Here is a 13,023-nt window from a genome sequence, read left to right on the forward strand (position 1 = left end):
GAAAAAATTATTTAATATATATTGTGGCTTTACCTAAGATAAGGGGTAGAGGTTTTACGTTGTAATTCTCAGAGTGAAACACAAAGGGTTTTGGGGTTTCATAGCTGATTGAATTGGTAGACTTGATCAATAGGTGTTGAGTCAAGCAAGTTGGGTGTGTTAGAAATCAATCCGTGTCGAGTTGTGTAATTCGGATCAAACAAGTCTGCAAGAGATTGTGTAAAGAATTTCTAATAAATGATATACGAGTTCTTGGAATTAATTTGTGTCTTGTGTTTTTGATGTATCTCGATTGTAACACTCCAAACAATGTCTCAAGTCAACCCACAATTACTCTGTAGTCTGTATAATGATTCAACTAAACTTAATGAAATCGGGTTTTTAAATATAAAGCTATGAGCAATTTTTGTTGGTCGTTTTTAGATGAGTTTCTAACCATTAAAAAAGAAAGGAAAAACAGTTTCTGCGGGATGAATTTTTCCTTTAAACTTAAAATACTCATTTTTTTGTCAACAAACTTAAAATACTCATTTAAATGCTGTTTCTTGCTATTTGTTAAACTTTACGTTATTGTTTAAAACTATAAATATAATTTAGTCAAAAAACCTAAATATATAATTAAATACTAATAGAAGCTGTTATAAGATATTTTTCTGGGTCTCTAATTGTTAATGTTGCTCTAACGGACATGTTTTATGATAAAAGACTAAGACATTAGTGATACTTGTTATGTCACATGGTTTTGGGTATACTTCTCTTCTCTGTAAAGATTAATGATCTCAAATAACATTGAGAAGAGAAAAATATTTTAAAGTGACCTTCATAAATTCTTTAAATTCTCTTTTAGCCTTTTCATGCAATAAGTAAAAGGAGGATAAACTGGTCACGGAGGCCCTCCACGTCGGACTAGAAAATCGACTAATAGGGTTGCTTGTTTCTTCCACGTCAGACACGGTTTGGGCTGTCTTTTTTGATCCATAAATTGTACGGAATTGGGCTTCTTTTGTTAATCCGTAATTTTTTTATTATTGGACTGGTCTGTTAACGAGCTTCGCATTATGTTATTAGTTTTGAGAAACCTAAGTCTTAGAATGGACTTTGGTTAAAGAAAATCATTTATATGGCCCAGTAGATCTTTTCGGTTTCGAAACGTTCTCTTCAATGGAGTTAACTAATCCAAACACAAAGCGACTGTTTGTGTTTCCATGAATTTGTTTCTCTTACTCTACCTCCACGTCTCCATCTTTACTCTGTTAATCAATAATGGATCACGTTCGTAACACCTCCTGCATTCCACTTTATATATACTCTATCTAAACAGATGAACCTTTTTTCTCTGATTAAGGATGGGCGGCTTTCAGGAACATATTGGCTGAGATCCTTGAAGCATCAGGGCTTATGGTGCTGAATCAGGTTGGGATACTCTCTACTGGTGTTAAGTGTTAACTAATAAGCTCTCTGTTTCTCTCGGGTCTTATTCTCACTTCCTCTTGAAAACAGAAGCCTTCTGATGCAGAGGAACATCTGGTTGGACTTTCAGATGATGTGGGCGTTGGATTTATACCTGACCATGGTAACCAACCCTCCTCTTCTACTGTTGATCGAGCAACTGACTCGACAGGCCAGGATGAAACCGGTGTTTCTAAGGTAATCAGAGCTGACCAGAAACGGTTCTTCTTTGATCTTGGGAATAATAACAGGGGCCATTTCCTGAGGATATCTGAGGTAAATCGTAGAAACAGTTCTTCTTTGATGTTATTTAAACTCTCTTGAGAGTGTGGTTTTAAGCAACTCTCAATACATGAAAATATATAGGTGGCCGGTTCTGACAGGTCCTCGATCAGCTTGAATTGGTGAGCAAGACGTTGCAAGTGGAGCAAAAGCTATTCTACTTAGATCTCAAGGAGAATCCTCGCGGGAAGTACCTGAAGATATCGAAGAAGACGTCGGGTTCGAGGTCAACCATCATCGTTCCTTCCTCCGACATCTCCTGGTTCCTCGATCTCTTCAATTACTACGTCCGACGAGCACGAGAGCAAAGAGTTGCAGCTTGATTCCAAGGTTCCTTATTAACTCTGTCTCTGTCATCTCTCTTTCACTCTCTTATTCTACTGGCGTTGACTTTTTTGAGTTCTTTGTGATTTAGGTGTTTTACTTTGATACCACTATCCGTCGTCGGCAAACACCTCGAAATATCCGCCCGTGACTACCGCTCTTCGAACCAACCCTATGGTTTCAGCGGCTTTAACATCATGGCGACGCAAATCAGCAAGAAGAGGAAGGTGAGTTTCATTGTGTCCTTTTCTGTCCTCATTGATCTCCTTCGCGGAATCGTAGTTTGAATTGTATCTGTGTTGAGTTTCTGTAGTTTGTAGCCGACGGTGTGTTCTTTGCTGAGTTGAATGGGGTGGTCTTGCCGTTGGCAAGTATAGTTTTTAATGTTTACTGCGAAATATTATTCATCAACTGATACTTGATTTTGCTCACATCCCAAAAGAGAGAGTGTGCTTAGTTTAGTTATCAAGCCATTTCCTTCATAGGGACAGTGGCAGTTTCTCTAAAGTTGTGTATTTTTCATTTCTCTTGCTGATTTTGGAATGATATTGTATTGTATAGGGCTTGATATGGTGTCTTGAGATTCGTCATGGAGAGTGGAGCTAAGGTGAGGTGTGTACACATCCCTTTTCTCTATTTTTTTATAATTTCTTCTCCATTTATTAAAGCAAACCTTCAGTTTAAGTAGTCAACAACCTTAGGATTCCTCTATCTAAGGTTCCGTGTTGAGCTTGCTGTGGATGACGGCAAAGATACCGGCTATGTTTGTTGTCTTTGATAAGGAGATGACAGAGCTTACCAACAAAGAATTTGTTGTCCTTGCGCTTAAAGAGGTATTCTCATTTACCCACAAAACATTTACAGTTTGTTTGGCATTTTCGCATGCACTACCAATGCCTCTGAAACTACTGCCCTACTACAGCTACCAAACGGGTGGAGAGGATGAGCTACTTCCCTTGAAGAGCTTACTGGCAAGGAGTGTGTTTCAGATCCGTGTGACACTTTATAACTTCACACCCAACCACCGTACCTTCAGTGTCTCGACCATCACTGAAGATCTCATCATTGACAACCAGGGCGACGTTGTGTAATCTTGCTGGTGAATCTTTAGTTTTCCCAGCTTTTATTTATACATCACTTTCAGAGGCTGCTGAGAACATTCTTCCAAGCAGTGAAGGTGCCAGAGGATTAACTGCATCATCTTCGGGCGTGGCGGTTGTGGGAAAGAAAGTATGAATGGAATGTAGCGCAGCAAATCAACATATTAGTCCGCAAGTATTGAAAACACCCGCAAGCGCCACCGTAATGATAGGAAATTATTATTCATATCATCCCGTCAACCTCCGTTTCAGTGAGTAGTTTTTTAAATTGCTATCATCTTTGTTTCTCATTTAAAACTTTTTTTTGCCCCTGCAAAGTTTATCTCTTATGTAGTTTTCTTTGTCTTTTGAATTATTAATGAAGCGTTATTAACGGGTTTTCATAATTCAACATATTCTTAATTCATTTAACTCGAACATGTTCACTAACAAACACAAAACTTGACCATTACTATATTTTCAAGCGAGCTTTATTTTAACAAGATAGTGAAAAATGGTACGTATGCATCCTCATAAGATCACATTTACGGAAAAAAAAAACCTTGTGCATTTTAAAAGACTGGATACTGCTTGCCCATATATATCGCTATTTTAGAGTAATGTATCTTTAATTGTTTCCTCTTAGAACCCAACTCGAAAAATAAAATATAAACATTCATGAAAATCACAATTAATAATTATTGAATGATAACTAATATTTTTGAAAAATATTGAACATAAACAACAAAATATAACCTAATAAATTTGCTAGAATTACCCCCCAAAATAATTGAATGGCATAAATTACATATGTAAAGCTATTGTATCTTATAAAATATCCACAATTTAGTCAGCTTCTTTTTCAATGAGTAAATAGATACAACATTGTAAATCAAAACCTATAGATTATTGACATCTTTAAAAATATACAAAGTACATTAGCAGATACAGGAAAACGAATGGAAGTACATGTTATAACCATTTTAAAACTTAGAAATATACACATTTAAAACATGCCGCCAACGAATTACAATTATTAGAAGGATATAACGTCAAAAAATGTGACAAAAAGTTTTAAGCAAATAACATCGATCCCCTAGACTATATTTGCGAAGTGATTTTGCCACATGTCAATTCTACAATCAATTTCACAAAACAAATATGACATGTCTATTGAAATTGATGAAATTGCATTGCATTTAATGTTAATTTATATTTTTGGTAAACTTTTTAAAATATGGTAATATCTCATATATGAATAAAACTATATTATGTTAATAAAATAGATTTTAGATTTTAAAGACTTCTAATTCAAGTAATATTACAAAATTCAAAATTTGTTTATTACAATTAATATTTTACCATTATATATATTAAAATAATATTCTAGATCGATATTCAATTGTCAGTTTTCAACTATTACACGTAAAAAAATATTATTAAGTACGTTTTTTTTTAAATGGGGTTTTATATTTTAAGTTGGTTATTGAAATATTTTTTCTTTTCGTTAATTTATTCGAGATGAGATTCCAATCTTTTAAACTAAGATAATTTACGTTCTATACATAATTATATTTTTAACATAACTCTAAAATCTCGGATTTCATTCTTCATATTTTATTAGTTAATTTTGTTACATATAATAGAGATACTTACTTCAAACTAAAAATATATTAAAAAAAAAATCAAATTTGAAACTTAGTTATAATATAATTTAATATACAAAAATTCAAATAGAAATAAAAATGATAAATGTAACAAATTTAAATATATTATCCGCGCGTAGCGCGGCGAAAGGATCTAGTGTTTTTAAAAACACTTCCGTTTACAGAGAAGAGAGATGCACAGAGACAAATATCTTAAAGTGACCTTGATAAATTCTTTAAATTCTCTTTTAGCATTTTCATGTTTTTAAAAACACTCTCCCGTTTACAGAGAAGAGTGATGCACAGAGACAAATATTTTAAAGTGACCTTCATAAATTCTTTAAATTCTCTTTTAGCCTTTTCAGACGAGTTCTTCTCCATATTGTTGTTGCGTATAGATCAGTGCCGGCCCTTGGAATGTGCACAAGGTGCTTATGCACAGGGTCTCAAAAAAATTAGAAATTTTTAGCAAGAATTCAGGGTCTTCTTCTTACAGATTTAAGGACCCTTTTTACCAATTATTTTTATTGGTCTTGTAAAAAAAAAATTGCACAGGGTCTGTAGAAAACATGAGCCGGGCCTGGTATAGATGTAGAACTTGTGTAAATGTTCTTGGTCCCACCAATGCAAAATGCGTAGCCCAAAGCTGCAGCTTCCGGTTTAATACGGTTTGGTTAAGTCAATACCCATGATTTAGTAGAAACATTGTGTTACACCTAACTTTTATTTTGTAAATTTTTAAACTAAATACGCATTTCTACTTTATATTTAAACTTAATCACCAATATTCATTTCTTTATTCTACTATCAGTGTTTCCAAACAATATACTCATTTCTTTATACTATTATCTATGTTTTCAAACAATACTATAAATAATTTTGTGTCTAAATAATATAAAATATTAGAACTCATTTTTTAAAAATAAAATTTATTTTTACAGGTTTAAATACTACAAAAATATTTCAATCAATAATAAATTAGAAAAATTTCTTAGGATAACCTTTTTAGTTTATCTTCACAAAAATAGTTATTAATGAAGGTCACTTTAAAATAAGTTTTTTAGTTTTACCCTAGGGTTAACTAATCTTAGACTTAGGGTTTAGAGTTAGGAGGTTGGGGATATGGTTTCAAATTTTAAAAAATATATATATATTAAAATTTTCAAAATAAAAAGGGTTATTTTGATCATTTTCATCCGCGAAAACTATTATTGTGACAAAAACTTTAAAAAAAACTATTTAAGAGAATTGCTCAATTAATTAATTAAATTAACATATTATTACTAAATAATGGTTATATCATTTATATAAGTAGCATAGTAATTCAATAATAGCCATTAAATAAATAAATATATATATATGGTATACATTGTACAATAAATATAATAACAAAAATAATTATGAAAAATGTTCAAAATATATGTTATCTAAAGTAAAATGCTTAACAATAATTATTAACAACAAATTTAAACCAATTATAATATAAATTATATAACAAAATAAATTACAAAAATATAGTAAAATTAATTAAACTATATAAAAAGAGTAATATGACATATTTATAGTTGTTAATTATTTTATATATATCATTTTCTCTATCATAATTTTGTAGAAATATCATAATTTTATAAAATTGCAAAACAATGAACTTTAAAATTTGGATTAAAAAGTTACAAATTATGAAACTAAAACTATAACAATTTAAATCAAATTAGATTACATATCGGTTTAATCGGTTAGTCTCGAGTTTTATTGATTTTTTTTTAAATATGGATATTTTTAAAAACTTATAATGTTTCTACAAAATTATGATGTTAAATTATTAGTGAAATTTTTAGACATCCAGTTGCTCATTAAGCTTTGCAACATCACGAGTCAGGCTTATCGTTATCGTCTCCTTTAGTCCCAATGAGAAGCTCACATTCAGAGCTTTAATGGCGATATCTTCACCTTCGTTAATACCATCATTCCCTCACAGAGAAACCATCACCAACCCTTTAAAACCCGACACTTTGAATCCACCAAACCCGATTCTTCTAATCTCCAAATGCACTTCCCTAAGAGAGCTGATGCAAATACACGCTTACGCCATCAAATCTCACGTCTACAACCACAAAGATCATTCCTTTATCACAAAGATGATAAATTTCTGCACCGAGTCCCCCACGACGTCTTCGATGTCGTACGCACGCCACCTGTTCGACGCAATGCCTGAACCAGACATCGTTAGTTTTAACTCCATTGCTCGTGGGTATTCTCGTTCGTTGAATCCTATTGTGTCTTTCGCTCTCTTTGTTGGCGTCTTGGAAGGTGGGATGTCACCTGATCACTACACGTTCCCGTCTCTTCTCAAAGCTTGCGCAGCTGCAAAAGGGCTTGAGGAAGGTAGACAGTTGCATTGTCTGTCCATGAAGCTAGGGCTTGATGGTGATGTTTTTGTTTGCCCTACGCTTATCAATATGTACACCGAGTGTGAAGATGTGGATGCTGCTAGACGCGTCTTTGATCGGATCATTGAACCGTGCGTTGTCTCTTACAACGCGATGATAACTGGCTACGCGAGAAGAAACAGACCGAACGAGGCGTTATCCTTGTTCCGTGAGATGCAAGGTAAGAGCTTGAAGGTGAATGAGATCACCCTTTTGAGTGTTCTGTCTTCTTGCTCGCTTTTGGGGTCGTTAGGTTTAGGGAAATGGATACATGAGTATGCGACGAAACACGGGTTCTGTAAGTATGTGAAAGTAAACACGGCTCTGATCGATATGTTTGCTAAATGCGGTAGCTTGGATGATGCTGTGTCTTTGTTCGAGAAGATGAGGCATAAGGATACACCAGCTTGGTCAGCGATGATTGTAGCTTACGCAAACCACGGGGAAGCGGAGAAGTCTATGTTGATGTTTGAGAGGATGAGATCTGAGAGTGTTCAGCCTGATGAGATCACGTTTCTCGGTCTGTTGAACGCTTGCAGCCACAGAGGCTTAGTTGAAGAAGGGCGTAAGTACTTCTCACGGATGGTTAACGAGTTCAAGATTGTTCCGAGCATTAAGCATTACGGTTCTATGGTGGATCTTCTTGGTAGAGCTGGACGTTTAGATGATGCGTATAGGTTCATTGATACACTCCATATTAGTCCAACACCGATGTTATGGAGGATACTCTTGTCTTCTTGTAGCAGCCACAACGATTTGAAGCTAGCTGAGAAGGTTAGCGAAAGGATCTTTGAGATGGATGACTCACACGGTGGTGATTACGTGATCTTATCAAACCTATACGCGAGAAACAAGAAATGGGAAGATGTAGATTTCTTAAGAAAGGTGATGAAAGATCGAAGAGCGGTGAAAATCCCAGGGTGCAGCTCCATAGAGGTGAAGAACGTGGTTCATGAGTTTTTCTCAGGGGATGGTGTGAAGTCTAATACACACACAAAGCTTCATATAGCATTAGATGAGATGGTGAAAGAGCTGAAGGTTGCAGGGTATGTTCCTGATACATCAATGGTGGTTCATGCGGATATGAGTGATCATGAGAAGGAGATTGCGGTTAGGTATCACAGCGAAAAGCTTGCGATTGCGTTTGGAGTGTTGAATACTCCTCCAGGGACGACGGTTCGGGTTGTGAAGAATCTGAGGGTTTGTAGAGATTGCCACAATGCAGCTAAGTTGATCTCTGTTGTGTTTGGTAGGAGAGTTGTTCTTAGAGATGTTCAGAGGTTTCATCATTTTGAAGATGGTAAGTGTTCCTGTGGTGATTTTTGGTGACGCCATCCACGTAAACAACAATGTAGTTTTTTCTTATGTAACTGTATAGTTTTTGTACAGTGATGTTGAAGCCGACCTAACATGTTTATTCGATCTAGTGTCTAGTTTACACAATGTTCGATTACTAATACAATCTTCCGAGGAAGTAAAAGCACCAACTCTCCAATGATCCAATCATCTTGCTACCAAAATCCATTTTCTATATTGATCATCGATCTAACTATGGTACTGAAAAACAATGGCTTTTGATAGAAGCATCAAGCGAAAAGGATGAAGAAGTTCGTTTTGAAAACACACCAGAGATAATAGAGGCACATTCATCACGAAAACATGAACCCTTAAGATTTAAGAACTCTTCTCGTGAAGTCTCTTTTTTTCTGAACAGGTGATTCAAGAAATCTCATCTCCAGTTGAGTTACAAAACAAAAGTTCTCATGAATTTCTATTTAAACTAAAACTACTGGCACTGAAACCCTAGAACACATGGACTTGTAGACTTGATTTTAGAAATATTGCATTGGGCTTTAATAGTTGCTGCGTCAATTGACCGATGATTCCTTTATTTTTGTAGAGATCACAGTAGCATATGCTGTATACGCAATAGTCGAAGTGTCAGCGTTATGATACATGGACATGTTATGATACAATGAATCCTCCCCAGTATTTAAAAAGGTTCACATAGTGTAAATTCTTCAGAAAATCATGGAAAGACCAAAAACCTAAACAAGCTACTTTTTTATCTGACTTTGCTCAATTTTCACAAACAACCATGAACCATTAACCAAGGCCACATATTTATGAGAGATCTTGACCCTCTCCATGCACTATTGTTGATCTCATACGTCCAGTGTTGAAACTTATGTTCATTCATTTCCTTTGGCTTTCAGTCAACAATTCAGTAACCATCAACGCTAGTCGTTGACAAAAGTAACTCAGTATATTCATTGTAAAATCATCTATTTTTATGAATCAAGCCTTTTAAAATTTGATAAAAAGAAACTTGTCTCTCTCTTTAGTTATGTCAAGCGTGTCTTTATACTAAGTGACAGTGGTGGAGCCAACCACATTTTCAGTGGATTCAATTTCATTTCAACTATGCGTTATAGTCTTACATAAGCAATTTAAAAAATATTTTACCATATTTGTTTTTCGAAATTCAAGTGTTTTATATACGAATTCATATGGTAAGAGAGTTCCGAAGTATTAAAATATTTTACCATATTTATTTTCCGAAATTCAAGTGTTTTATATACGAATTCATATGGTAAGAGAGTTCCGAAGTATCAAAAGCCTTCTGCAACCTTTGTGACTGTTATCAATCACATCTTTCTTTTAATCAACTGCTTAAAATTTTGTTCATTTGAATCATATAAGTTTTGTCTCAATCACGTACTTATATCACCTACAGACTTAAAAATATATATCTGGTGCTCTCTCTTGTGTGTGAATAGATGCTAGTTTTGCTAAATCATTTTCTCTACATAGTACAACTTTAAATTATTTTCATTTTCATTTGTTTTACAGAAGTAATTGAAAGAAAAACAATGCGTTGACTTAGTGATCTACAAAGCCATCAACTTAACACATCATATCAATAACAACTTAATCGTTTACTTTTAAAACACTTGTGACATGGGGAGCTAGAAAAATGTCGGCAACAAGCGGGGACCAATAATGAGTTCGATTGGTAATGACTCTGGTTTTACAAAAATTGCAGTAGATTTTATTGATGTAGAATTTTATGGAAAACTTCAAAAAATTGTTGTGAATATTTGGCGCTACAGATCACTTGTACAGCGGTAGATTATTTCAAGAGCTGTGATTTTAATTTTTTTTATTAAAACTTGATTGTTGTAAATTTAGCGTTGTAGAAATAAATGGGGATGTGGACAACAACAATCCGGAACCAATAATATACCATGTTTGAAGCTACGTTGTAGTCCATCTGTTTCAAAATACATGAAGTTTTAAGATTGTGCACATCTATTAAGAAACTTATTTTTTATCTTAAAAATATCATTAAAATATAAATTAAAAATTATTCAACCAATCACAAAACAGACTACAAAATATCATTGGTTACACAGTTTTTGATAAAGTGAAAAAGTACATTGATATATAAAAACATCATCGTTTTGAAACATCAAAAACTCTCAGCATCTCTAACCCCTAGCTATTTTCACCTCTATATGGTATAATAGAGGTAAAAGTGCTACATCTCATCTTTATTTCCACCTCTAAAATAGAGATCGCTATTTTTTCCTCTATTTATAGAGGAAAAAATAGCATTCCTCTATTATAGAGTCATACTTTTTTATTTTCAAAATATTCCTTTAACTTTCAATTTTTTATAGTTGTAACCAAAATAATTATATTTATAGAGAAATACAGCTTTTGTAGGAGTATAATAACATTTTTTATTTACATAATAGTCTTTTAACAAAACTTTAGTTTTAAAAAAATCATAAATCTATGAAAATATTTTAAAAGTTAAAAATAAATAGGGTTAGTTATCAACTTTTATAAACAAAATGTACCTTTTGTAAAATTAAAATAGAATCTTTTAAGAATATTCCTTTATAGAGGCAAAAATAGAGAAATACATTGGAGAAATGCTCTGTTTTAGAGGTAAAAATAGGGGAATACATTGGAGCTGGTCTAAAACATCATATATTTAGAAACAGAGCCGTGCTTCAAGTGTATCCAAAAAGGCTTTCGCCTAGGGCCCCCAAAATATATAGTTTTTTTAGAGCCCCAAATTTCCAAAAATTATTAGTAGTATATTGGTTTAAGTTTGCCATTTATTATTCAATACAAGTTCAATTATCTACATTGCTTTTTTAAAAAAATGAGTATTTTATTTTATTGTCAATTTTCCAAATTGAAAAAAGGAATATATGTTTTATATGTCAAACTCCTAAATAAAAAGGAAAAAGTGCAGTTATACTTAATATATTTGGTTCGTATATATTCCTAAGTATTCTATGTGCAATGTTCACATCAATCTTTCTCAAGCAAGCACACACGTCTTCTTTCTTGGTTCTCAATCCTGTGCTACAGGTGCCTCTTATATTATCATCAGTTTTGTTAAAGTGGTGAATTTTTTTATTTTTTTATTTTTTTAGTTTTCAGTCTTTGTTGATTTAAGTTTAATTATTAATTTCAGAAAATATGCCTCCAACGAGATCATGTGCATCAGGAGCCAAGAAAAGACAAAAAAAAGACAGAGTTGATGCATTGGTGAAATCAATGCAAGGTTCTATGGACAGATTTCTTGTAAAATCAGCAAATCTTAATGAATCCGGTAGAAGTGGTGATGAGTTTGATGATCCAATGGAAGATGAGAATGAAATAAATGATGAGGATGTCAATGAAGAAGATAAGGAGGTTGAAGATGATGTTACTGATGTCACTGAAGAGGATGATAATCTAAGTGAAAAGGAGAATGAAGACGTGAATGATCAAGTTCAAGATAATACTTAGTTTTTTAAAGTTATTGTCTTAATATTTTTTTTTCAAATATATATTGTACTATGATAAAAAAATTTTTATAAAGGGGTCCCATTTTTATATTGGCCTCAGGCCCCATTAAACCTTCGCACGGCTCTGTTTAGAAACAGAGAGAGTATTATTTTTCAAAAGTGAGTTGTTTTGTTTTGGAAAATAGGCTAAATCAATTAGATTTTAGGTAATAAAATAACAATATGTTCACTGTAATTAGCACTCTATAAACTTTGACTTATAAGAGGATGGATATACCAAAGTTTAACACAACGAGAAAAATGTAGAGCTTGTTTGTCCCTACGTCGAAAATGACAATTTACTTGATAAATTGGATGTTTATATAAAACAAAATAACATGCTACCAAATAATCACGCGTTCACAATATTTAAAAAGATTTTTAGCTGGAAAACTCTTCAAAATTTGTTTAGGGTAAAACCCCTTAAAAATATCTTTAGTTTAGAAATTTTTATTATTCGAAACAAATTCAGTTGATGAGTTTTCTCATTAAAAATCCTATTTAAAATCATAAGGATACATTCATCGAAAACATGCTTCCTTGTTTTCCTCTCTGTTATCATCGCATGGAACCCCTCTTATATTTTTTTATACAAACGCATAAAATCATGTTAAAAATTAAATTATTAGATAAGATATAAAATGTAAATAATTGGGTTTCAAAAAATCATTGATCAGTTACGAGGATACAAACCGAACCTTCTATCTAAACCAACAAGTGGGAACGTTACGACTTCAATTTTTTTTTTTAAACACACACCATGTCCACACGTAATCTTATGTCCTTGTTCAGAGTTTAAATTAAAATCTCGTAAATATACAGCTACAGATACACTTCATAAAAAGGTATATACTATTAAACTCCCAGATTCGTTTGATGTCTCTGTCATTAAACTAGTACACAAAATGTGAAAGAGAGGTCTCTGTTCACATCTCTCTCATTTTGTTTCCATATATATATAAAC

General features: G+C 33.1%; 1 protein-coding gene across 1 annotated transcript; it reads left to right on the forward strand.

The window, feature by feature from the left end:
* The first annotated feature begins 6,563 nt into the window (after positions 1–6,563).
* On the forward strand, positions 6,564–8,635 carry LOC111203333 (pentatricopeptide repeat-containing protein At2g02980, chloroplastic-like). The gene has a single exon (XM_022697015.2). It carries the CDS (start codon positions 6,715–6,717, stop codon positions 8,536–8,538), a length of 1,824 nt encoding a protein of 607 aa, XP_022552736.1. The 5' UTR covers positions 6,564–6,714; the 3' UTR covers positions 8,539–8,635.
* Positions 8,636–13,023: the final 4,388 nt, after the last annotated feature.

The sequence above is a fragment of the Brassica napus genome, chromosome C2 (assembly GCF_020379485.1).
Source record: "Brassica napus cultivar Da-Ae chromosome C2, Da-Ae, whole genome shotgun sequence".
Classification (NCBI taxonomy): Eukaryota; Viridiplantae; Streptophyta; class Magnoliopsida; order Brassicales; family Brassicaceae; genus Brassica; species Brassica napus.